Source organism: Pocillopora damicornis, chromosome 13 (genome assembly GCF_964200805.1).
Source record: "Pocillopora damicornis chromosome 13, jaPocDami1.2, whole genome shotgun sequence".
In the NCBI taxonomy this organism is placed as follows: domain Eukaryota; kingdom Metazoa; phylum Cnidaria; class Anthozoa; order Scleractinia; family Pocilloporidae; genus Pocillopora; species Pocillopora damicornis.
The window spans coordinates 13,269,074-13,295,126 of record NC_142682.1 but is presented as its reverse complement, the minus strand read 5'-3'; the positions used below and the strand labels follow the sequence as shown (position 1 = coordinate 13,295,126).

The 26,053-nt window shown below is 37.6% G+C and overlaps 1 protein-coding gene across 9 annotated transcripts; it reads left to right on the top strand.

Annotated features, from left to right (window-relative positions):
- The first annotated feature begins 3,580 nt into the window (after positions 1–3,580).
- On the top strand, positions 3,581–20,845 carry LOC113683295 (fibroblast growth factor 2). 9 transcript variants are annotated; one of them, XM_027200528.2, is made up of 6 exons: positions 4,321–4,730; positions 5,054–5,125; positions 10,847–10,928; positions 13,524–13,803; positions 18,479–18,582; positions 19,349–20,845. In XM_027200528.2, the coding sequence occupies exons 3-6, from the start codon at positions 10,917–10,919 to the stop codon at positions 19,574–19,576; spliced, it is 624 nt and encodes a 207-aa protein (XP_027056329.2). In that variant the 5' UTR covers positions 4,321–4,730; positions 5,054–5,125; positions 10,847–10,916; the 3' UTR covers positions 19,577–20,845. The 9 variants fall into 9 exon arrangements, with proteins under 9 accessions (XP_089047856.1, XP_027056329.2, XP_027056327.2 ...); XM_089191732.1 differs by lacking the exons at positions 4,321–4,730; positions 5,054–5,125 and adding exons at positions 8,711–8,896; positions 9,950–10,045; XM_089191730.1 differs by lacking the exons at positions 4,321–4,730; positions 5,054–5,125 and adding an exon at positions 3,581–3,735.
- The last annotated feature ends 5,208 nt before the right edge of the window (positions 20,846–26,053 follow it).

Sequence of the window (26,053 nt, the reverse complement as noted above, 5' to 3'; positions counted from 1 at the left end):
GGTTCAGGAGTTCGTAGACAGAGCCACTCAAGGTAATATCTATGATGCATCAATCCAAACACATTTCAAGTGATAAAGGCTTCAAAAGTTGCAAAATATGTTTGCCATACTCATAATGCTCATGAGAAACGATACTAACGCGTCAGAGGCACTTGGTGCCTTACGCTGGGAAATCTAAGACATTCAACGAGCAAGGTCCAAAGCTTATGACATGTGTAAGAGCTTAACAGGTTGGCTCCTAGTTGTCTCGCTGTCATATTTTTAAGAAAGAGTGACACTACGCATACAATCTCAGGGGGTCTTCCCCCTCAATGCAGTTGCCTTTCCCTTAAACCGAACACATTAATTTCCATACAGCTTGCGTTGTATCAGCTGCTACATCCGAACTAAAAAGGATCATCTAAGAGAACATCATACATACATACAGATACATACATTAACATCTACACAGAGACTCTCAAGAGTTTATGCTGCTACTACTTCTTACTTGACGTGGAGTCAGAGGCATAAGTAGGTATTACGTCAAACAAGAGAGTTAAAGGTCTTGAAGTAATTCACATTTACTACTGGTCTCTTTAGCTTTTTTATTCAAGAGCTCATCCAATCATACAGCTTCAGCACACCAGGCTCAATCGCGATTCATATTAAAAATCTATTTATACTTGATGCACTGAACTGATCCTTTGAGAGTTTAACTCTTTTGCAATTAAAATGCCTTTCTAGTTCATTGAAACAATACGCCAGCCTATTTTGGAAGCATATGTTCGATAACGTTAAAATGATGATGAGATGTTTTTAAACTGTTTTCACAACAAGTGTTAAGCAAGATCCACAAGTCAAGTCAAAGTTCAAGTGCAAGACTATCTTGGGCCCCCACAATAAAAAGTAAGTGCAGATGATGATAAAAATACATGGGGCCAGAGAGGACACGTTTAAATAATGAAAAGCTTCTTCAATCATGTATCATTCAAAGTTTCATAATAGAATGATGACAACATCCAGATGGGAGGGTATGAAAATAGCCAATACGTTTTTTTCTAGAGGAATTGAGACGAAAATCAAATGTAAGCTTTAAAGTTTTGGAAACAACAAGAAAGCTATCTTATATTAGATCAACAGTAGGGTAATTTAAAGAGCGGCGAACTTGTGTTCACCAGAACGCACATTATTCGTCCGTGAAAACATATTTATTCTCGAAAGACTGGCTTTGCGTAAAGACATAGATTTGCATTTCGAAGATGTTATCAATATTTCATATTTTAAACAGACGCATAATGATTGCGCCCTCTCCCATCTTTCCGAGTATGATCATTGACCTATTAACTTTTCATTATATCAACGGACAGAGTTTGAAGGTTTTCTAGTAATAACTGTTCATCAACTCGACATCAACGATTAGCTTACTAACAGCCCGAAAAACCGTCCCTTGTCAGCCATTACTCCATGATGACATAGCTTTAAATCAGGTTAGTATTTTTCGTCACTAATTTAATGCTCTGACTATTCACATAGAATATAATAGATCATAGGGGGACATTGCAAAAACACTTGAACCTTTACAAGAGCATGTCAGGTACTCTTTTTTTTTCTTTTTTTTTCTTCGAAGAAGTACTTGAACTTTCACTCATCCTCTCTCAGATTAGGTTATGGTTGTAAATACTACATAAACTAATACTAACGTTTGTAAAAAAAAAAAAAAAAAAAAAAAGAGAAAAAAAAAGACCATTATTCATTCATTTTTAAGGCTCTCCTATAAAGTTGCCTAATATATCGAATATTTTTTCTTATAGTAATTACAGTCTCAAAGTTTTGGAGGCTTTAACATAATATACTTTCGTACTGCAGTATTCCGCGAGTTCATCCGTGATTTTCAGATAATAGCTATTTTTTTTTCCTTTTGGAGATTACGGTTTTCGAGTCACTCTTAGTGAGCATTAAGTTTCGAATTCTTTCAGCAGGGATCCGCAGTAATCTTCCACATTCTTTTAGAAGCCGTTTTTCTTCACATTGGTTAAGACTTGACTCTTTTGCACATTTATATCTTCTTTGCGGGCTAATCAAATTGCATGGCTATCATCTGTAAATAATATTCCCCCGACTATTTATCAGCTAAGGTTGTTATTTGTAATCCGTGTGACTAAAGATTCTTTGCCTTTGGCCATTTTTTAAATAACCTTTTGGTAGGTATGTAGCTGAGCAAACGTAAATTTTATTTTTATTTGAGGATGTAAATGACTCAAAACATTGTCACTTGACTCCTTTATCACACGGAGAAATTACTGAGTGTGGTACAACGCACGACTGAGTTTACAGGACAATTGGCACTTGAAGGTTCCAGTCAAAACAACTTAAAATGTTACGTCAAGGTTTGTTGATCTCGTAAAAAAGTTAGCCAAAGTTTTCAAGTCCACCGCATGCAATCCTTGTTAATTCTTCGCATACTCAGCCATCTTGCCCCTTTGTGGTGCACACATGACCACTTTTTATTACTTTATTCACTAAATCGGCAATTTGAAGTCTTTTCGCGTGAAAGGTAACTTTGATCGTTGTAAGAATGAACTAAACTGAGTTGAATCAAAACTGCTTGTTCCCCACGCACCATGGAAAACCTTGGATTTGCGTAAATCAGCCTAACTGTTAAATTAAATTCTGGCTCAGCCCATCAATAATTAGCTGATTTATCCCGACATTTGATATAAGAAGGATTTTCTAGAATTTGGAAAAATACAACAAATTTGTAGGCGATTACACCTCAGCGCCTGAGAATGGGGCACTCGAAGACTTAAGCGAAAATGTCGAGCAGTTAAAAGTCAATTTTCAGCATCGGTTTCCATTGTTTTTCTTGCAGTCTCAGTTGACTTGTGTCTCGCTTTACAAAAGGGGAAAAAATTAATATTAATAATAATAATCGGAAAATTAAAAAATTTTACACTTTACTAATTGAATAATCTTGGATAAGCGCTAATCGATCTTGGCATTCAGGAGATACCATACCCATCACGCCATCCAACAAATAAAGAGAGAATGTTCATGAGGTTTTCTTTAAAGGGGATATGGCATCAAAAAGAAATAGGTTTACAAACTTACCAGCACAATTCTTCAATTGGATAAATTCTCACATTGAGAGCGCGATGACCTCTATTTCAAATTACTTTGTAACAACAAATTTCCATACTGTTTACAAGAAAATGCCTTGTGACTTAAAGAAAGTCAACACAATGGTTGTGACAAGGTGCACGAGTTTTCAAGAACCTTCATATCAAATATTTAGTTCTAGAGAGCTGCAAGTGGAGTTTCGTTTCGCTTGCGCAGTGTACTTCTTAGGGGTCTACAGCTGCAGCCGAAAGATTTTAGCTCGAATATAGCGTTGAATTGAACTATCTAGCGATAGCTTAAGCTGCAAATGTCTCTTGGAGTACAGGAAAACATCTCGAAATGCTGACTATATGGGACTGTATCTTAACTTTCTCGTGATCTTTGAGGGTTTACGGTACGCGAGGAATGAGGAAAATAACCCATAACGAGACTTAAACGGAAATTAAACTCATCCTATAAAAATTTACATTCTTAATCATTGTTTGAAGAACCTCCATAAATACACTCAGATGCAGCACCACGTAAACATTGGATCACTGCATTTACAAGGGAGTTGTTAGAGTCAGTTCTTTGTACTTTGCGCCATGGAATAAACACAGTTACGAGGATGTTTATTGGCCGGTCGATGTTCATTCCAAGGTAAGTCGTTTCGCGTTTGTCAAACATACACACACACACACTTTGACAGCGCATTGCACGAATATAAATTGTAACAGACGAAATTTTATTAGGTGTTAACTTAAAACATCCATGATTTTCTCGTTTTGGAGCATTTGCAACGAATCTTATTTCTAGTTAGATTATGACGCAAATCAGAACTACACATTATAAATAAGTCACCAATTTTAAGCTAAGCCTTTTATTTTGTGTTTGGGATATATTTAAACCATTAAGCTCCAAAATAAGAAACGCATTAAGAAGAATTTGTGAAATGCCGTGCTTCTAAAAGAAAAGAGGATTGTATAGTCTCTTAAAATTATGTTTCCCGTAGTTACAATCATGTAAAATTTTGATGGTTTTAAGGAATTTTATCAAAATTTTGGCCACGATTCAAGAATGAAAAGTAAAATAAAACAAATCAAAAATAGCACAGCGAGAAGGATTTCCTTTGACTTATCGAATCAATCTTCTTGTGACCAAGTCGGGTTGCAAAGAAGAAATGAGAGAAATATGTAAATAAGTTTTGAATTAATACAAGTCCAGACACGAAAAACTCTGCTTAGTAATGAAGAGATCATGATCCTTGAGAAAGACTGACGTTGTAAACATATAGACTGCGAATAGAGACTGCTTGATATTGTGAACAACTTTCTCCAACAAATGCTACTTGAAGCTAACAGCTGAGATTGACCAAGGTCAAAAGAGCCAGCGAATATAACAAACAAAAATTATCACGAGCAAAACAAGGTTGGCACGGTAGCATCAGTAATAAGTGCAGGGTGACTGGATTGCCGGCCGGTCTCTACGCATTCATTTTAATTTCAAAACAACAGTGGCACAGATTCAAAAGAGCCATACATGATGATAATTTGATTCTCTGACCTTCGAGTAGAAAAGATCTTGTGAAATTCAAAACAGTGAGTATTCAAACGAAAAATTTGTTTTGGTGGAACGCCTCAACTTCTTCGTCTCGGGTAAGTGAACACTTATTGAATCTGCATCTTTCTTCGCTTGAGTTGTTAAAATGATATGGCAAATTAACTGCCTTTGTAAATCTACTTAAAAGAGCAAAGATTCTACCTAAGTCATTGTGTTACGTATTGTCTAAATAATTCCTTTCCTATCACGCTTTAAGATAGCGTTTATATAAAATACCGAAAGGCGTACAGTGAAATGTAGAAATGTCAACATACTGCGTAGACATGTTTGATATTACACGCTCCATAAAGCCCTTCACTTGAGAATAAGACATTTTATTATTTAAGAGATTTGTTAATAGCTAGACGTCACTACACAGGAAATAGGACAATCAACGATGACGGCGCCCGCTCTCAAGACAAGACGGCGCGAGAATCAAGATGGCTGAATCGTAAGCAGCCTTGTTATATGTTTCGACATTCTTAATGCACGGTGCTATTCACCCACAAAATCATCACCAATAATCCTAAAGTCGAGAGATGGCCGCTTCAAAAGTTCACTGCAGCAAAAAAAGGTGCTAAATCAGTTCATTTCGTAAAAATCGCTGTAACAATTTCGTAGTCGTAGTCCAATTTCGCTCGAGGCAAACATCGACAGCTACATTTCTTAACGCCAAGGAACCAACCTTAAGTGTCGTTTGTCTGTCAGCCCAAAGAAAACACTTAATACTTTTAAAATTGTTAAGATTCCCTCACGTGAGCTGAAGCTCAATTATTAAGCTCTACCTATGTGTAGGTCTCTTCAGTCCCCGCCCCCAAGAACGCCCACGTAATGAATTTCCCATGTAACTCGGTTTGCCAATGTTGGTCCATGATTGGCACTTTGGTCAGCTCTCGAACGTTAACATCGTGCTCCAACCAAAAGCTTTTCGGCATAGGACTTAACATCGTTCCATATTTAAGATTTTTCATCCATCAACGCACTAATCGGTCTTTCAATTGTTAATTTTTAAACACTTTGATAACGTTTGTGTAGTGCTTACCTATTGTTTGTCCAGAAGACATCACAACTTCTCGCAGGAAATGTCACGATGACGTTGTTCAGTTTAACTATTTGGAATACTTTTGAAGCTGTAACTGCATTTTTTTAACTTTATATATTTGCACAAATCATGATCAATAAAGAAGCTGCTTTCAAAAGCAGATGTTTCAATATAGGCCGGGATCGAGTCCGGGAAGCCAAGAGAAAACTTTGTGGCTTCCTCGGTATCCTGCGGAACTCATTCCCGTGACCTTCGTCATACTAGCGCGAAGCTAAAGGGTTAAGATGCAAGCATAACAATGCTATCCAGGTAAATAGTAACTCCTGAATAATAACGTCTCTAAAGGTTTATAATTTCTAATTGATTGGTCATTCTTCGAGCATATTTTTTCCACAAAAATTTCGATTTAATTGTACAATATTCAACAGTGTACAACACTGCTTCCTCGTGATATTTCAGATTTTTTCGTGAGATGCCAAATTACCTTGGGGAAGGTCACAGAATTTTCGGTTTTGTATGGGAGATTAAACACGAAAATGGATAAATCTAACCAAAAAGTAAACGAGGTAACCAAGAGTACAGAGGATAATTTTAGACTGGAAACGAGAACAAGAAAAATTTAAGCAAGATGAACAAACCGATCAACAAACAATATCATTACAGACATCGATCCAACACAGACCCATTAGTTATTAACCTCACGTTGTACATTCTAAATGACTATGCAAGAAAGAATAGTGTCGAATATATATCTCAGAGTTGTTGCTATCAACTGGGACATTAGTTCATTTTTACCTTTAGGTTACGTAACAATACTTTGCGACTGCATTTTTCAACGTGAGAGGTAAATTTTTGATGACAAGATATTAATGGCAGATCTACTGCTTTAGTGACTACAACGTTGACATTCAGTAATGCCAACCTCCTTAAAATAGAAGCGGCCGAAGAAGTTTAAACCTTTAGCGTCAAATTTGAAAGCGAAGTCTCGCAGAATGGCTATGGAAAAGTAATTCAGAAAAGTGCTTGACTAAGATGACAAAAAAAAATTGAACAAAGGAAGAAAAAAACATGTAATCTGGTATCGATTTCCACTCAAACAATATATTTAATCATTTGTGATGGTTTTGCCTCACATGAGACAAACACTAATAAACGGTTCAACACTTAGAGGGAAAGTGTTGCCCCATAGTAGCTCGCGACAAATATTCACGAAAACCGAGGAAAATCTTTTAGCTTTTGCAGGTGAAAAGTGTGCTCAGCCTTTTTTTATAATTTTACGGTTGTAGTATTGTTCAAGGCATGTCATCTTGATAATATGGTTGTAGTGGTCATGGCGTCAGAATATCAACGTCAACATCGATAGACAAACAAGGAACACCAGACGTCATATCGAACTTTCGAGAACTACTCGCTAACAAATCAGCTGAAATGAGAGCAAAATGGTTTCTTAGTGGCGATTCCACACCGTCAGGTTTCAAGAGCGAACTACACTTCTCTCCTAGCTTATCTATATAGCTACAAGTAACTCAAAACAGCCTGATGAAATATTTCAGACAAAATCATTAGCAAAAAAACAAAGAAGCAATAACTAAATCCATAAATAGTTCAACCAAAAAAAAAAACAACAACAACAACAACAAACAAACAACTAGAGAGAGATACGTATCTAACGTCATTTAATTTCCATTCCCGATAACAGATGAGGCCGGTCTTATAAATACTTCCCAAGATGATACCATATTGGCCGGACTGATACCACAATAGCCATAATACTTGCAGAGATAATGTGACTATTTATCATACTTTTTTTAACCAATCATAATAACCATGACTCGCCTTAAAACTAGTCAGATCTATTTCCTAACGTCATTTCAACATCGTGTACAACCGACTTCAATAGAAAGCTTCAGAGTTTATGGTTGCGATTTCTGTAGACTTAACACTTCAGAAAAATAGCTTTCCACCATAGCATGAAAGACAAGAAGAGCATGATATAAAATGTATATTTCGAAAAACTTGGGGAACTTGTTAATATTTTACGGCGTATAGTAAGCTAAAATTTTAAAGCAGTTACGAGGTAAGAGGTAAATACAAAGAAAAGGTGTAGACCTGAAAGGAACGAAAATGTTTTTTCGCCAAACTATGACGCAAGTTGCAGCTAAATACCACAGACAGAGTGTGGTCATACTCTCATTGCTCAAGAAGAGAACGGTAAACTTTAATGACAGTGAGGCATAAGACAAAAAGTGGACACCTTAGGAAAAGATTGCTTAATAGCAATGTCTGAGCTTTTTAAGGGGGGAACGTGCATTGCTGATGGATTTTCAAAATATTCGATAAAAAACATGACAATTGTACATGAAATATAAATACGTATCTATAACTGTCTCTCAGGGGAGAAATACTCTAAAAAGATGCATGAAATAAATAGAACTATCTTACGGTGGCAGAATCGGACGTATACTAGCCACAATTTTTTCCTCCAAAGTCTCTAGAGGTATGGAGGTGTGTAAATGAATCGATAAATTCTTTAAAAATGCAGAGCTTATTGAATATCTAACTGCTTTCTTAGTAGGTAGTAGTAAGCAAGGCTAACTTAGCGTCCATGTGCAATTTAAAGTCACACCATTCATAAAAAAAACAAAATTTCAGCTGTTTCATTCAGAGACAGATTTGATTGAGTTTTGAAAACAACTGTTACACGGTGCTGTATTAATTGCAGCACACAGGTCGCGGATTAGCTTACACAGCACCGTTTCTTTTATTCGAGCATGGTCAACTCCGTGGAGAGACTCGGATTAACCCGTCGGAGCCCAGTCGCGTTGTCTACCAACCCACAGAGATTTAGCATAAACGCAGGGGTAACTAAGAATTGTCGGAAAATCGGCCAAAGGGTTTTGACGTAGAACAAAGTTTCCGCCAACGCTGGGTCCTCCATTTGTTGAACAATGGTTTAACCTACAGCCTTTATTCCAATCATTTCATAAGTTCGAAACACGCCGTGTTGTAACATGCAAAGGGGCCGCCAATAGATGAACATCATGAGAGTTAGCAAATGGTCCCACAAACCACAACGTTTACCTGTTTCGGCTTACACGCAGTTAACCGGACCTATTTACCTATGTGGCTTCCGTGAACTGCTCGAACCGCCTGCTTATCATAACGGACTTCATTTAATTGGTATGGTTCCATTATGATGTACTTTGTAGTAAGATAATACGATGATATTGATTTTAACTTAGGTGTATTCTGTGGTAACCACTTTGTATCGTGACTTTATTCAGAAGTATGATACTGACCCTTCATAATCTGTTTAAGAGATTCTCTGACTACACATAATGACAGAAAAGTGCAAAACGAAAGCAAACACGTTGATCTAACTCTTTGACTATAATTGTAGCCCTCAAAATTGCAAAACCAATTTCTGAAACGAAATTTGCACTTCAAATTGCTTGAAGAGGACAGCATCTTAAGCCAGCAAACATCCATCTCAATTTTATTCGTTTCCTCCTGTCATATTAATATATACTTTTTTCTTCTTGACTCCATGGCACGGCATGCTAGACCAACATACACATATTTGTACCTCACTTTCAGAAGAGAAGAAACTCGACAAGATTAATAGTTAACTTACTTATCAGTGAGAGCATTCTTAATACAATCAACATAACTGACGCTTTGGCATGTCACATTATATTTCGAGGCTTAAATTCAGTCCATCTTCTCAGCAAATGCCGGGAAGGAACTAAAAAATCTCGCAACATAACTTCAGTTGCTGGTCTAAGCATCTCAATGACAAAACCACGAAATTTCCAAACAGTGCATCAGCCGATTGTGCAAAAGTTGATAGAAAAGTAAAAGGCGGAGAATTTGAGGTTGGATTAAATGATTTCACCAGCAAGGGAAAATGATTCAATTGTGTTTTTGTTCTAATTTTTGATATCTTGCTCCCTGCTTCAATATAAAGCAAGTGCAACGTAGCAGATAACTAGCATTCGAACGCTTACCCCTGATCGTTGTTTTCAGATATCCGTTGGCAACAAATTATGGTTGCATGCTAATCTTAATTGTTTGGTGTCGTTTATAGGACATTAGCTCCTCGTTTTATATTTTTGCTAGGCAAAGTGAGTGCCCGTGAAAAAAAGAAATGATATCCAAGGCATGCAATCCTGGCCATCCATAAAGTACTATAAATAGCAAATGGTTTTTTTTTTTTTTTTTTTTTGCTGACAGATCTGCCCTGACCAGCAATTCTTACTAGCCTGAAAGCAATTTCTTTGCTATGTTTTGTTACCTGCAAACGCAGGTTTGCAAGGGACCGGATAGCGGGTGAGATAAAGTTTGCTGGGCTAAAAACATACCAAATAACAACATCTTTCGCGACAATAAGACATACATTTCATACTGAACTACAGCAAAATAAGGACTCATTTTGATCAAATAGTCGTTTATTTGCCTATGCGTTACTGAACCAGTTCACTAGCGGCATATGGCCGTCACAAAGCAACTAATGACGTGAGAAGCGGCCATTTTGAGATCGAAAACAAAGCAAACACCACTATAGGCAAAATACGACCAAGGAAGAAGCACAATTCAGGGGTTTGCGTTACAAAACGTTCAAAGAGACCGCTTGTTTTGGCGGCGAACTTTTGAGTCTAGACGGTCGTACAAAGCAATGTTATTGTACGAGGTGCTAAAGAGTTCGTTTCCGGATCGCATTTGCCGCATGCAACTTGAAATATCCTTTAAAAGCAATGTCATGCCACTTAATTAGCGAGATTTACAAATGATAAATGGTTCGAACGTCCCATCCCTGTGTGTCCTTCTCTATATCAATTACTTTGGTTTTGTTGTTTCAGCAGACATACTTTTGCGTAATGTCGCATTTTTTTTCAAAAACTGGCGGCCTTAGTCATCACGATATATACGTATATTTCTATATATATATATATATATAAGTTGCACTTGAAATACAAAACGAAATCAATCATCCATCTATCACCAGTGTAAAGTGAGTTAAGGTCCGTAGTTGAATTGTGTTTATCTTAAGTTGATACGACTAACAGTTAATCAGATTACTCTCGAGAAAAGTGGCTCAACTTTTGTCTTCTTGGCATGTTTTTCTTTCAGTTATGAGGGTTCTAAAACAAAAACAGAGCTGACAGAAGAAGGCAAATTCTGAAGGGCTCCTGACTGGACCATGCTTGAGCGGGTGAGTGATTAAATTGTTGCAACGGTTTTTATTCATCGGAATGATAACGCACTTTACCGGGTGCTTACTGCACTGATTTAAAGCGACAGCACCACTTTGAACTTAATCTGAACCAAGATCATTTCTCGCAAACCCTGGTTATGGTGATATCAGCTTGAAAAGACTGAAGATCCAATTCTATTTTTTCTCTGCAAATGAATGATTTCATCCGGTCGCACTGCACCTACCATTTCACGCCTCTACTAATCCCGAACAATCAAAAATCGCATGAAATTACAGTCGTAAAAAAAGTAACGCAAAGTAATACCTAAATTGCGAAAAAAGAATCATTTCAGATCTCAAATACGCACATAGGAAGTCGTAGGCAAGCTGTAGTCTTCTATAGATTATCGTGTAGTTGCACGCAATTTGACCACTGACTTGATGATTGCGTTGAACTTTAAGTGGTTCTATGACAAAGAGGGCGGCTAAGCCAAGCGAAACCTCACGGAAAGGGAAATTAGTTTTACCAATGCACGACTTTCCTCTATAGAAATCACTTCTTAAAAAAGGCAAATACGTCATACTTGCGATTGTACTCAACTCAGAGTTGATTGTGCTGTGCCAAAAATATCAGCCGGTGTCCTACCTACCAGGTCTCAGAACATAAAATGGGCCTAGAGTAGACTGACTTCGACCATTGACTAGATTTAGCTTGAGATTCCAAGAATAGTTTGGGTATTAACCGCAGTCTTTCCTATCAACAAAACTTACACGAAACTAAGCTACAGCCAAAATTAAAAGCATAGCTGGCGCTTAGCCGTCATTAACTCGAAGCAGTCTTATGTACACGAGGTCATTTGAGACATTCAATGATTTGTAAGGTGCTCGCCTTAAACGATGCGAAAAACTTAGTGATCTTCTTAATTGAAGTTTCAACTGAGTCGAACGATTTTCACTAATTATGATAAACTGGAATAGAACAACGCTGGTCATTTTATCAAGATCTCCAATAGTTTCGCCCTTGTTCAGACTTTGATCTTTTTAGCAAACACGCTATTTTCGCGCCGCTTCCTTAGACCTCTGGTTACTTTTGATCCAACTTTACCGCGCTGTTGTTGTCATAGAGACAACATGGTATTTTTAGCAGTCTCTCGAGAGCAATTAGCTTCGTCAGAACACAGACACTTAGTAATTTATGCATAGCTTATGATCTAGGACTTCTTACGTTTGAATCAACAAAGAGTACACTAGAAATGTCGCGGAAATGTGCAAAAACCAGAAAATCATTACTTTAGTAAAAAGTTGACAGATTCGGGATAAGGTAATTATAAATTTCGGTGGATAAACGTTGTATATGTAAATATAAAAGGACCTACATTCGTCCTTCAGCTGCTTTCCCAAAGATAAGTTACCGTCAATAAATTTCAAAACAATGAGATTACTGCGGCCCGGAAGTTAGAGATAAGTTGCATTTGGACTCTTTTCTCAGGGCCGACTTCGAAAAATATTTTCTGTGTACAAAAAGAGTATGGCTTCCGAAGGAGATGATGGGATAATTTTTGAGGCTTTTCGTCTGACCGAAGCACAAACATTTGAAATACTATAATCAATAGCGGTAATTCACTCATTTTGTTTCTCTAAGTGTAAGGCTTGATTTTACTCTAGACTAGCGAAGCTCATCGTTCTGTAAATAGCTTAAGGTTCACAATTAACGCGAGCTGAAATGTGGCAAAATGCTTCAGTATGTGACTTGTGCCCATGTGCTAAGAACACCTCCTCAAGCCGCGGAAGTCGCTGAATACACTTTTATGATGTTTTCTCAGTGACTTAGGGCGCTTTTGTTCGTTTGCCGAAAAAGAGCAGTTAAGACGAGCAAAGAATTCCAATTATTTGAAACGGCCCGTTCCTTTCTTTTACCAAAAGGCGCCGTAAAAAGTTATTCGAAACAAATGCCACTCATCTGATCACCAAGCACTTAGCTTTACGAGTGTTTGCTATTTCCACGTTTGTATCAACTTTGGCCACAAATAACGCAGTATTAGGCAGCTGAACGGATCAGTCACAAGGGCCCACATGTCAACTGCGACCTCGGTATTTTTAATACATTATTTTTCACCGCAAACCGGAGCAATTATTCCTTAACAATATCGCGGCAGTCTGGGATTCGGTAAAACGAGTACGCAGCTATTGAATCTCTCCTGTGACGGATCGAATATAATAAAAGCATTCTCGTAAAAAGACCAAAGCGTAGATATGTCGTAAAACAATAATGACATCTACGCGTAAATTGCGGTCACATTTTCCAATGCTAGTAAATGCAACAGGAATACTACGCGATGGAGACGGTTACGAGAATGGTAAGAAGTTTTTTAGTAAGAGACGTAAAAAGTACAGAACGTGAGGCCACTTTGACCGTCCATTGATTTATAACATCATTCCCCAAATAACGACCTCTGTTTTTCACTATTCCTTTAATTTAATCTGTACTTTTTAGGGTCTTGGGAGCGCTATCACCACTTTTCGCGCGAGGGTGGTAACTCTGTGATTTTTATCAGTTTGCTTAAATTATTAACAAGTCGTAATAATCTCTTGTCTATTTTCTGTAATATCTAGGTAACGTTTGCACCCATCATTTGTCTGCTTATTTGTTCATCAGTGGCCTTGCCGTCAAAGCAAGCTGCAAACGCTAGCGACGAAAATTTTCAGCAGACGCAAGCAGCAACAAGCCAACGAGAGGAACTAGTACCAAAAACCACAAGATTGCACAAAATGGGCATTCTCAAGGTACCAACAAACACAAGACTGGTTCGACTTTACAACAAAAATGGATATTTTCTGAAAATCTCTAACACAGGGAGACTTCGAGGAACAAGGAGCATCGACAATCCAAACAGTAGGTACACATTATTCACACAAATCGTGCAAAGCGAGACATGCTCCTTTGTGTGATTATTTGTTCGATTACTCGCAATGTTTTGGTTCTGCGATTTCCATGCTAATTAGCTCGACGCACGATCAAAAAATTTGCCTTTGACCACAGTTCGATTTCTGAAGCCTAGAACACTGGGAAGCAAACAAAACCCCCGCATCGCCAGACGAGTCTAAGTGCCAGTTAGTTAAGGTTTGTTCAGAGTAAACTTTGCTTTCATTGTGCGGTTAACAAGTTATTGAGTTGTGCCTTCTTTCCACCTTGCTTGGCTCGCGCCAACGAAGTCTGGCGTCATCAAATTTCTAAACACTCACTACAATATAAAGACCAAATATCACAGCAGAGGAGGAAAAAATTCGTAGACGACCCCCAAAATGTTGATAAGTCATTTTCTACCGGAAAGTAAAACTACTTTCCTTGTCAAGAACAAATAATAAAGAATCGTGTGAGTACTCATTTCCTTAGAGATTAATCCACTTAACATGACAATAGACGAAGCTTCGAGAAAAGACACTGAAACTTTATAAAACCAATTTCAAGAACGTATTGCGTTGATAACCATCGAAGTCTTCATGCTATCGTTTAAGATGTTATATCATACAGAGACTAAGATTTAAAGGATAAATGATGAAGGGGTGTATAAACGAGCGAAACAAGGCGACGGCAAATCTAGAGGAAAAACTTGTAATCTTGTTAGCAAGCACATAGCAACGCCATAAATCACGGCTTGAATACGCAGCCTCGGCGAAGTAAACGATCATGGAGTCCGAGTTACTCGACTGTCAAATTGAAAAGTCGTCTAAGGGGGTTAAACGCACATCTTATAGGCTTTGAAATGGAGAAAAATAACATTTATCGTTTCGTTTATTTAAAGAGGAACAAATTAAACCGCAGTTAACGTAAAACACATTCGTTAATTAAACCACTACCTAAACTGTGAGTAATTTGCACTAATTGTCTGTGAAATTGATGTCTGACGCTTACAATCGAAGCAGAAATAGCATATCTGAAAAGCAGTGACCGAAACGGTTGGAAAAAAAACTACAATGGTGCCAGAAGAGTTGACTATTTCGCTTCCGCGAATAATCAAACGCAAAGTCAGCCCTTTTATTGCATCAGCAGCGTCATCAAACAAACACAGCAGTTTTATTTGTTAACTCATTTCCGGAGGTCGTGGGATTTGTGGGCGTTCTCTTAACAAACGAGAAAGTGTACCTCCCGCGATAGGGGGAAAGTAAAACACCAACATCGCAACGTTAGTGGTTTAGCGAAAAAAACAAACAAAAAAAAAAAACAAATGGCGCGCCTGAAATATGCCTGAGAGAGAGGAAGTGCGCATTGAAATACACAATCAAAGCATTCGATATTTTTAATAAACGAACTCTCGAAATGAGTTTTTCTCCGGAAAAGCGTCAATTCACGCTATGGTTTAGCCTATGAAGTAGTTGCGGATGGGATTTTGAAAAGCGCAATCAAAAGAAACCACAGTTTTACTTTATCGCACATCTTTAGGGCAGGTGCTTGGTCAAGAGGGCGACTCGTGATAGTTTCGTCGCGCCAAACGTCCACAGCCCGGCGATTTAGTCAGAGAGCGATCAAAAATAATACCAATCCGATACACACAGTTCAACTGCAAGAACTGAAGTGTTTCTTTTTATCCGTTAAGCTTTGTTCCTATGACAGAAAATCAAACAATTATAATAATTTTTTTAACTGTAGAGCCATTTGGCTTGTAAATCACACCCTGATCTTTACTTTACCGATATCAACCATTAGTTGAAAACGAGTTTTGAATTAACAATATGCTATCAGGGGTTGTATTTTCAAATATAACACCGTTGTGGTATGTTAGCTTTCCATAATTGCGTGGTAGTCACACGAGGCCTCGTATCAAAATTACTGATATACGTCGTGACAATTACAATTTCGTTTACCCACCTCATAGCTTGTTGGCTTAAATGGGCTTAGCTATTTTTAGAGCGGTGATCAATTCCGAGCAGTCAGCGACAGCAGGGGTACAAAATTGTTGACATTCGAATTCCGGAGTAATATCTGAGCTAATTAATTCAAGAGCAAAAAAACTACGGCAAACACGATAAAAACTGAGGGAAGACCCAAAAAAAAAACAAACATGATCAGCTCTATTCAAAGATAAGTCACATTCCCACACAATTGGATGTTTCACATCAAACAAAGATCTCAAACAAAACTACGTTTTATAGTGAGAATCATTGATGCTTTGCATAAAGAGTCATAAAATATATTCTTCACTGTTGTTTAGACCCTTTCCAAATTATAGAAACTTTAATATATGGTTCAATATCAACAGATGGATTAATATAATCCAGAAAATCACTTTGGCAGCGAATATCGTCTTCATAATTGGAATACGCAGCGAATTTGTCTACTCGAGGCGCTAATGTACGTGTTTTGCTATCCTTGGTACTTGCACAACCTTACAATTTGTTATGCAAGCGCACTCATCGTTTGAATTTAGGCAAAACAAGAAATGGAGAATTAGAAGAAAAAAAAGATGCTCTTTGTAAGAAGCAATTCGTCGATAACTGTTGATGATATTCCAGACAATAAGTTTGTTAACAAAGTCACTTAATATTCTTATACAAAGTTTTTTTAAAGAACTTTTTTTAGTTTTTGCTGTTCCTAGTATTTCGCATCATCAATTTTCAAGAAAATCCGTTGCTAGTCTGAAACCGAAATCAGTGCCTCACCGTATATCGATTTTCCTTTTATATGTTACCATGCGACTTCCTCATGTAAAAGGAAGGTATATTTTATACCCTACCGTTGAAAAAACGACATCAGGCGGAGGGGGGTTTGTACTTCTTGATTGGGGCAATAAGCCAATTTGTCTAAATTCTCTTCACAAGAGATTTAAATAGAGAGCCTTGAAGTCATTTCCTTTATTTCTCTGTCAGGCTACCAAATTCAAACGCCGTAAAGAGTAGCACTTGATTTTTAGATTTAGCAGAACTGATACTCTAGGAGCTATGAACACTTTGTTTCTACTCTACAGAAGAAAATTATAATGGGGGTCTTCGAAATATTTACTATTACTTTTGCCTCAGGCTTCCAAATTCACATTTTCGCGATAAGTGGTTTCTATCTTAAGCTTTTCAATTAAGAGAGGAAATAATAATAGTTTTCACTGGGAGGTATGCACAGAACAACCTCTCAAACACAGCTTTCCAAATAGGTATTCAGGTGCTTAAATTATCGCAAAATCAATTAACATGTCTCTAGCTTTCCACTTTCGCAATGTTTCAATTAAATTAAGAGGGCGGTAATGCATTGTTAGAATGGCAGTTAAAACGTCTCAAAAGATTCATGTATTCAGTGAGATACACGAGGCTAACCAACACGGTTTTACCTTCTGAACGTTTTAACACTGGGTGGTAACTTTAGGTAAAGGCAACGTTAGTTAACTACTAAAACCTTTCAAAGGTCCTACCTTTGAAATAGCGAGGTATAGAAAATGTTAGAGTTTAGGCTCTTGAACTAAGCCTCACTGATCTTTTGTAAAACGGTGTGTTTCGATGGCCAATATTGATTCTTTGTTTCGAGATAAGAAGGTACTTTACTTAAAAACCAAAGAAACGTCTTTAACACGCTATCTTCTATTTATGTAGCGGATGACAGTTTCACGGTTGCGAGAGCAGAAAAAAAAGGATACAAGAGAGCGTGTCTTACAATGACATTTTTGGAATAAACCTGGCTGGAAACTGCACTTTTTTGTCATTAGAGACAGAACGAAATGGGATCAATCAAAAAACAGAAGTGTTCACTTTGATTCCCACAAGGGGCGTTCAAGCATTTATAACTTATTAATTGTATTTGTAAACCATTTGGTAAGAGGAGGCACAATACCAAATGCGTCATGTCTTCTTTGTGCTACTTGAAATGGCCACTTCCGCTTAGCTTCGGTAGGGGGTTGGTTGTATGTGAAAATCAGAAGTAGTAGCCGCCCTTTTGAACGCGATCGGTCACGAAAGTGTCTTTTGAAAGATACAAACAAGGTTTAACAACCTCGTTAGAATCACTCCAACGGCGAGGGATTCCATTGAGGCTCCACGCGACCAATTGGTCGTGACCTTGGAATGTCGAGGAGTGCTTAAAGCCGATGCAAATGATAAGTCATCAGTCATAGCTTAAAGTGTGCCTTACATAGCCCTTTTTATGTCAGACAGACAACGCGACATTGACCCTCATTACCATTTATTTTAAGTTACACCTGTGCTTAGGATTCCATTTAGGGGGTCTTCTCATGATCGAAAATAGAGCCCAATATTAGGGCTTTCAGCTCTGCCTCAGCGAGCTATTAACCTTCTAGCTTCGACCAACAGGGTTTGTTTTTGGTAAAGGAGCGCTATGTCATTGTCGCGTGGGCGTTCTGTAACACCCTTCAAATAGTCGCTCAGGTAAAGTTGAGGGGATCAAATGCAAAGCCATATTTAATCCTTTATATTGCATCAAATTTTTAGAGAGTTATTCGGAATCCTTTAGTAAATAATTACCTTATTTGGATTTCTCGATAGCAGTTCTTTAAATTTAGAAAGTACTCTATTGAGTTATGCAGTGTATGCTCGTCTTTATCTTATATTTCATTTCCGTTCAATTTCAGCACTAATTGTAATGGAGTCGATGGGTCCAAGTATCGTTCGACTCAAAGGCGTGGTGTCTAAGTCATACCTCTGTATGAACGATGAGGGGGTTTGTCACATCATGGTAAGTGTAATTAAAGATTTTTAACACTTTCGGTTTTATTGCGTGGGTGGACCTTGGAGACCAGGTACCCGTTTCTCGAAAGTCCCGAAGCCAAATTTTAAAATCGAAATTCGAAGAATAAAAAGGCAGGTTCTGGCGCCGTAACCAGTCTATTTTTTCCCTTTAGCTTATAGTTTCAAGATATAATTTTTTTTAAACTTTTGAAACCCCAATCTTGAATGAGAACATACCGGGACGATCAACCGATTGGTTGATCCTTTCTTTTTGGTTATTGGTTTAACTTGTGTTGGCCTGGATTGCGCACCCGATTAACACTAAACAAATATTTCACAAAATGTCGTCAGAGCTGAAAGACCAATTGAATTGACAGACGGTCTAACCGCTTCAATGGCTTAAAGGCTTTCGTTCTGTGCAGATTAATTAACTAAGAGACTCCCTTTGCTAGCTTGCCAATTGAGTGGGATGATTTCTTTAAAAGCTCTTTCGCCGCTTTACTGACTAACAAACTGACAGATCGATTGACCGACGGTTTGAGCTACCTGAGAAAACTATAGATTGGCAGGTTTTCACGCCGACTGACTGACTTATCAGAACACCACGGAGTTAATGGCCGCGTGACAGACAGGTGAGCTGGCAGAGAAGATGAATGTAAGACTAGACTAACTGACAGTCTAACACTGTGCATCAATGGTTGGTTAGATATCTAATTAGCTGGATTGTTGACTCGATTTACCCGAGGATAAGGTTTCTGTGTTCACCTTTTCAGGCTCAACCAACAGACGAATGCCTGTTTAAAGAGAAGTTAGGAACGAACTATTTCAACACTTACGCTTCTTACAAGTACAGCGGGAGGAACCCTGGAAACATAACCCAAGAATTCTACATCGCTATCAAGAAAAACGGAAAGCTTAAGCATGGTGCTAACACAGCCATGATACAAAAATCTGTGGACTTTACGGTAGTGCCGCTAAAGAAGGGAAGGAGCCATGGATGATCGTGCTAAAAGCAAAGGCACCGAGAAGCCAGTGACAGCCATGTGTGAAATGACGGCTTGCTGAAATCGTAAACGTGGTCGGCCGAAACCACAGATCTTACAAAAGAAAGCAGATGGAAAACTTTTGAATACTCCTGTTAGCTTATGAAACAAACAAACAAATACACAGGGAAATTAAAGCCACAGTGCACGACATGGATAGAAGAAACCAATAAAAAATAACAAGAAAGCCTTGTGGAGTAGGAAATACTAAGAAAAGTTTGAGTGAAGGAGATTGAGTAGGTGTGAACGACTAGCAGCTGCCATGATAATACAACAGCCGAGGGAAACTGACCGTGAGCACATGATGGAAGTGAGGAGCGTAAAAACTAATGCGCATGAAAAATGGAAAACTTAAAATCGACTATAAGCCCGTTGAACTTACATCTTGGCAGAGTTGATTTATGTCACTGACAACTGGCTGGGTAACATTCACAGAGTGTTTTGAACGAATTCAGCGAATACTCTAACAAATGAAGCTTTGAGTGCTTCGCCCAATGGAGATCAGTTATTTTACTACGGCCAAAGCAAATCGCTTGGCTCGTGACTCCAATTGTGCTCAACCTCAACCATGTTGTATCCATTTTCAGCGAATTTGACTACTGTTAACAGAGAGTTGTAGACGAGGTTAGATAACAGTTAAAAAAAATCGAATACAATAGGTATGATGAAGAGATTCGACAAAAAATATGTTTTGACCGGAATACAAAGACTTCAGGCGTAGGCTGCTACTTAAGTTCTCAACTCTTCTTCCATAGGGACTGCAATTATTCCGGCGGAAAAACATGTATTTAAGAAAAAAAAATCCAGAGGAGGCGATGATGAGCAATATCAATCGCAACATGCAAAAAGTTTCTAATAAGGAAATAAAAAAGGCATAATCTCTTGGTAAAAGGCAAGTCAAAGTTGACGATTCTTTGGAACGGTCAGATATCAAGAGACTAAATATTTATTTTTTCAAAATAGAGAAACAAAAGAAGAGGAAGAGTGAAATTACCACAGAAAAAAAGCGATGTAATGATAATGTAAGATATAGCATTTAAATTTCCTTTCATTTGTACAAAGCGATTTCAAACAATTCACATAAATCTTCGAGAAATAAGGATCCGACAGTGGCTGCTCTGAATAGCCGCGTTTCAAGAAATTTTAAACGTAAGCATTATTATTTCGAAAATCACGCTCTCGAACTATTGTAGCAATTTTTATAATGAATAAAACATATTAAAGACATTTCGGTGGTCTTCAATTATGGCCTCACTTCTTGATTAGGTCCTACGGGAAGGAAGAAATTAAAACGAAGACAAAAAGGGAAATAAAAACGCTCTACAATAACTGTCTAACGATAACCAATTCTTGACGAGCTTGAAGAGGCGTTTTCCAAGGAATTAGATCAACTCAACAATTTGCGCATGGTCAAAATGTTTATGACGCTGAGTACAGTTCGAGATTTTCCATTGGCAGTGTGCCAACACCAAACAACTGCAAACGAAAAATTATTGCCCACTGACGTGTAAAACTTCCATAAGGGAGCAGAAAGATAAAAGGTGGTCTCATTTTCAATGGCACAGCGATTGTTTATAATCACAAAATGATTATTTCTAGCTATAACCGTTGTTTTCTGATACTATCAGAGATTTAAAGGTGACTAGTATGTTTCTATCTACTTTTACAAAAGATGTATTACTTATGAGAATCGTCGGGTATGACACCTAAAGGCTGATGTACGACTACCACGACATGTTGACCCCGAAAAAAAAAAAGAAGGGTAAACACTTAATGCAAATTCAAAACTCTCAAGGCTAAGCTACAAAATTCATCATATCAGTGACGGGAAAGGCAAAAATATATTTTTTTTCTGAAGCATCTCGGCGGGCCAGAATCTTAAATCCCTAGATCTGATTGGCTAATCGCGCGTTCGTGAGCAGTCCACACTACTGACCACGTTCCGGGATTTTTTCTGCGCCACTTGCGCACCAGCAGAAAAAACACTGTTGGTTGGTTTGTATAGGAATAGTCTCAGCCCCTAAACTTAGGTAAAGTTCTTTTTCCCTACGGATCTCTTGCACAGTAAACAACATCTATCGCTCTGACGAAGGGCTAACGCTCGAAACGTCAGCTTTTTTTACCCTTTACGGTGGCCAATTTACGTTTTCAACTCAGTTGTCAACACTAAATTACCTGCTATACTCTCCCACCGACGCAGCACTACAGTTTCTTTAGAAACTTACCCCCTTTAAACAACATATATCTTTAGCACTATCGAGACAGACAGTATAACAAAACACAAACAAACGTAGTAAGTAAAATAACACATCTGAAATTTATAGAAAATACATTATTAGAATCGGAAGCCAATTCTAGTATTCAATCATTAATTCAGTTATTTAAAATCGGCGACCTAAATTTATTTGGATGAATTAAAGACATCTTAGTAGGTCAGACATCTCTCTTTTCCAACTAGAACGCATTCAAATATGATTGGCTTAACTGGCAGTTCCATCATTCATCGATAAAAGCTGAAAAAGGCATCCATTGACTCAGGCACCAAAGAACCATTAACTTCCAGTCTTGTTTCTCAAATATGTGCGCAAAGCATGGTGAGCAGGCAGAGCAGTAGCCCCAGCCAATGCTATGCCGCAGTTGTCAGCCATACTGGCCACACCCTTTCAGAATTCTCGGTAGGACATGGGTAAGGGAGTAAAACTTTGTCAGCCTCAGTATCGCATTGCGATGCAACTCGAAACCAAACGCATCGGCGGTTAACTCCAAGTCGATGTGACTAACTCAAGGGCCTGTTTGGTTGTATTTTCAGGCTAACAAATCGTTTGAGATCCGTCAGAATCAGTTTTGAATTCAAACAGCGATCGGAAGTGATGTCAAAGACAACCCAAAATGACACCCTCCTGAAAGCAACTGGCAAACACTACTTCTTAAGAACTTTGTAAGCCCTTACAGGACCTGCACAAATTCTATCGCAAAACCATCTTGTGAGCCTTGAATATAGCGTACCTCAACATGGTATTTTACAAGAAAGTATGGCAACTATCAGTGAGCTGATCATTCTCCAAGATTTCCAATCTATTGAGAGTAAGTCATGGGTGCTCCCTACCCTTTGGCATATAAAGCCATAGAGTGATAATGATGGATTTGTATAACGCCTTTCCGTGAGAATATGATCTAATGCGCTTTACAACAATTTGCCCTGACCTTGCTCGGGCTGCATGCCAAGTGGAAAAGGCATGTCAGTAATGCGCACGACTTCTTGCTAAATTTAGCCAGAAGTCCTTGGCAAAACATAACTCAATTACTTTTCATTGTGATCAGATACATTCAACAGGGTAGGGCAAACGGAGTGTCCTTTCAGCCAAGTTATATATCAATATATCTGATTTCTAATGGTCAGCTCCATGTATGGGGTATGGAAACTAGCAATTAAGTCAGTATTTAGTCTTTTTTCTAACATTATACTTATTTTCAATGTGAATTGAAGGGTACCCAAGTAGTTTAATTCACTAGTTATTTTAGGGTGTTCAAATGTAGTACACTGGATACCCTTTATATCCTAACATCAGTATGCATATTCTCCATACTGTTCTCTTACTAAGGTACTGACGAGAACAAATATGTTTCACAATCAATAGCTTCTTAAGTCAGTGATCATTTTCTTTACTCTCAGGACCTTGATGTTTGATGCAGGGGTGATATTGTAAGGAGAAATTAGGTACTAGTCACTCTCAGGGGTTAAAAGGTGAATGTATAAGCTACTGTGTTACTAGCATTGTAGAAAAATCTTGTTGATGTTGTTGTTGTTGCAAAAATTTTATGTTCCCTGTGGGTGTTTGCCTATGAAGGCTGTCTTAGTAGAGGTTAAAAGCACCCTCTTATCAAAATGAGATAAATAGCTTAGTAGCATGATTTCTCCAGAACTTACACTTGCAAATACCACATTAAAAGGTTCAAATATATGCATCAAGTTTTAAAATTAAAGTAAAGATAATAGTGTTATAAGAATGTTTTCATGAATTGGAGGCCCACTGAATTCAAGAAGTTGCACAGGCAAACAAAACACATATTGTCATCCCATGTACTGCAAACAAATATGCAAATGAACTGATAATTCATTAAAAATTGTCACAGACAGTCTTCAACTTTTCAATTAATGTTCCTAGGAAAATGTACTCAGTACATCCACACACGGCCCAGGCTCCAGCTGCAAGATAATCATCTTGCGCAATAACAGTCATGGCGGAATTATACGAGTTTGTATGGGAATATTTACGACTGCTCTAAGGAATAAAAAAATGTGTCAAATTCTCAAAAAAAATACCTAACCTTACTTCCACAGCGTATTGCTTGGAGAACAGTATGGAGAATATGCATACTGATGTTAGGGTGTGAAGAGTTAACCCATTAAACCTTTGATTCCCAGATCACATTTGCAATTCTCCTTACTATCAAGCATACAATTCTTACAAATTATGTTAGTTCAGAGAATTTAGAATTGGATCAACTAATTATCCCCAAATTGATATTTTTCTTCGTTCTCATCACTTATCTGGTTGATATTGTATTGATATTGTAAGGAGAAATTCTGTCTTGGTCACTCATGGGAGTTAAAGGGTTAACTCTTAGAAGTAATTAGCATAGAAAATCTCCCTCTAATTTCTAAGCATTACCCAGAAAACAAATAATTGCTTTCTTTCTCTCTTTTCAGATTTCTCCTCTTTCTGTACTATAAACCTAACTTTTTCCTTACCTGAAATACATACTTTCCAATAAAATGGTAAGGTTAACTTGATAATGACACTGGGTAAAATTTTAGTCTGGAAATAAAATTCAAGAGTAAAAGTAAGTGTTGCCAAATTGATATTAATATCATTATTAGTAGTTTTTTTACTTTTCTATCACAGAAAACAAAGTTAACACAAACTATTTGAGTGGTTTCAAGTGTGCATGAGTATGCATTCATACAGGTTGAAAGTACATGAAACTTGTAAGGATACATTCAAAGATACTTGTAGGGTGACATTAAGTTAGTGCATTTAACAAAACTATCATCATCATTCTAGTACTGTGTAGGAGGTTTAAGTTTGAAATTCAGAGTTGTTTGCAGGTTTCTCATTTTAATACAACTGTACTTACTTATCCAGTGGATAGCATTATCCATCCTTGAACAACCAGGGCCAGATAAACAATAATTGAATGAATAACTAAACAAACAGATTCCATGCTACCTTGTGTCTGTTCTATCATACTCTACTGTAGACAAATTCAAAATGTGGTAAGAACAAAATAGTGTCAAACAAAGCACAGAAGAGCATGTCACATGATGTTTTTACCACATTTTGACATTTTCTTTGATCTGTTAATAAACAGACCCACAGCAACATGGAATCTGTTAGTTTTATATGATATAAAGCAAGATATTAATTGTTAATGGTAATGTCACCTCTGCATCTGTCCTATAATAGATTATAGGGCTAGGAACCAATCAAACTGCATATATAATAAAGTTTGTTTAAAAATATTAATTGAATATCAAATAAAAGTACAAATAAAGGTAAGATTTCTGCACAATCTAATACTTTTATAAAACAAAGGCATATAGTCTCAAAGGCAATCTTTTCTTTTCTCCGCCATTGTTTTTTTTATCCAAGAAATGTATAATGAAGTATCGGGCTGTAATATTATGCAGCCTGAGCCAATGTTGTTTAAGTCGTGTCGGGCAAAGTGTGTTGGTAATGACTCTTAAATAAATTACTTCATTAAAAACCGTTATAAAATTCTACGTAATCGAAAAGAAAAAAAAAAGGACAACAGCAGTATTTTAGAAGGCATGTCAAATAAATTAGGGTTACTGATATCCTTACCAAAACCCAACCAGACTTTCCCTTTCCTCCTTTGTTACTGCTAATCCCATTATCGTTTTCTCAAGATCGCAGATTTCATCGTGCTTCGCATTATAAGTGGACACTCCGCTTCCAGATGAAGGCTCTGGTGAAACATCCACGAAGTCGCACAGAGAGTATATTGCTACATTCATGGCCAGGAAGCAGGGTAGTAGTGCCGCTGTTCGTCAAAAATGAGCCCACGCTCCTTCTCAGGATTTGTCGCTGCAATTAAATTAGCGGCGGTAAGATTTTGAGGCGGCTTGATTTAATTTTTTAAAATTTACTCAGCTGCTAGGCATTATCTCAAGATAGAAAATCCTGAAGTTTTGAGAAAGTCTATCGTATGGTTTCCGAGACCGTTCCCAAAAACTGTCCTATGGGAACCCCATAATATTACCATAATGTTAATTAGCGATTGCAATGCCACAACCACTATTTCAAACTTCAAACCTACGTTCACGTATGGGAGAAATTAGTTTCACTGTGAAGAGGGAAGTGGATTTTCGAGTGCTTTGAATATGATTGGTGGGTGTCCCGAAAAACTGTT

What these genes read in the sequence shown, in the direction of transcription:
- LOC113683295 (XM_027200523.2), top strand. Translation starts at nt 13,180, where the DNA reads ATGACATCTACGCGTAAATTGCGGTCACATTTTCCAATGCTAGTAAAT. An exon ending in TGGAGACGGTTACGAGAATG is followed by an intron (nt 13,268 to 13,566) that starts GTAAGAAGTTTT and finishes TTTGTTCATCAG; the next exon opens with TGGCCTTGCCGTCAAAGCAA. An exon ending in AGGGGGTTTGTCACATCATG is followed by an intron (nt 18,583 to 19,348) that starts GTAAGTGTAATT and finishes TCACCTTTTCAG; the next exon opens with GCTCAACCAACAGACGAATG.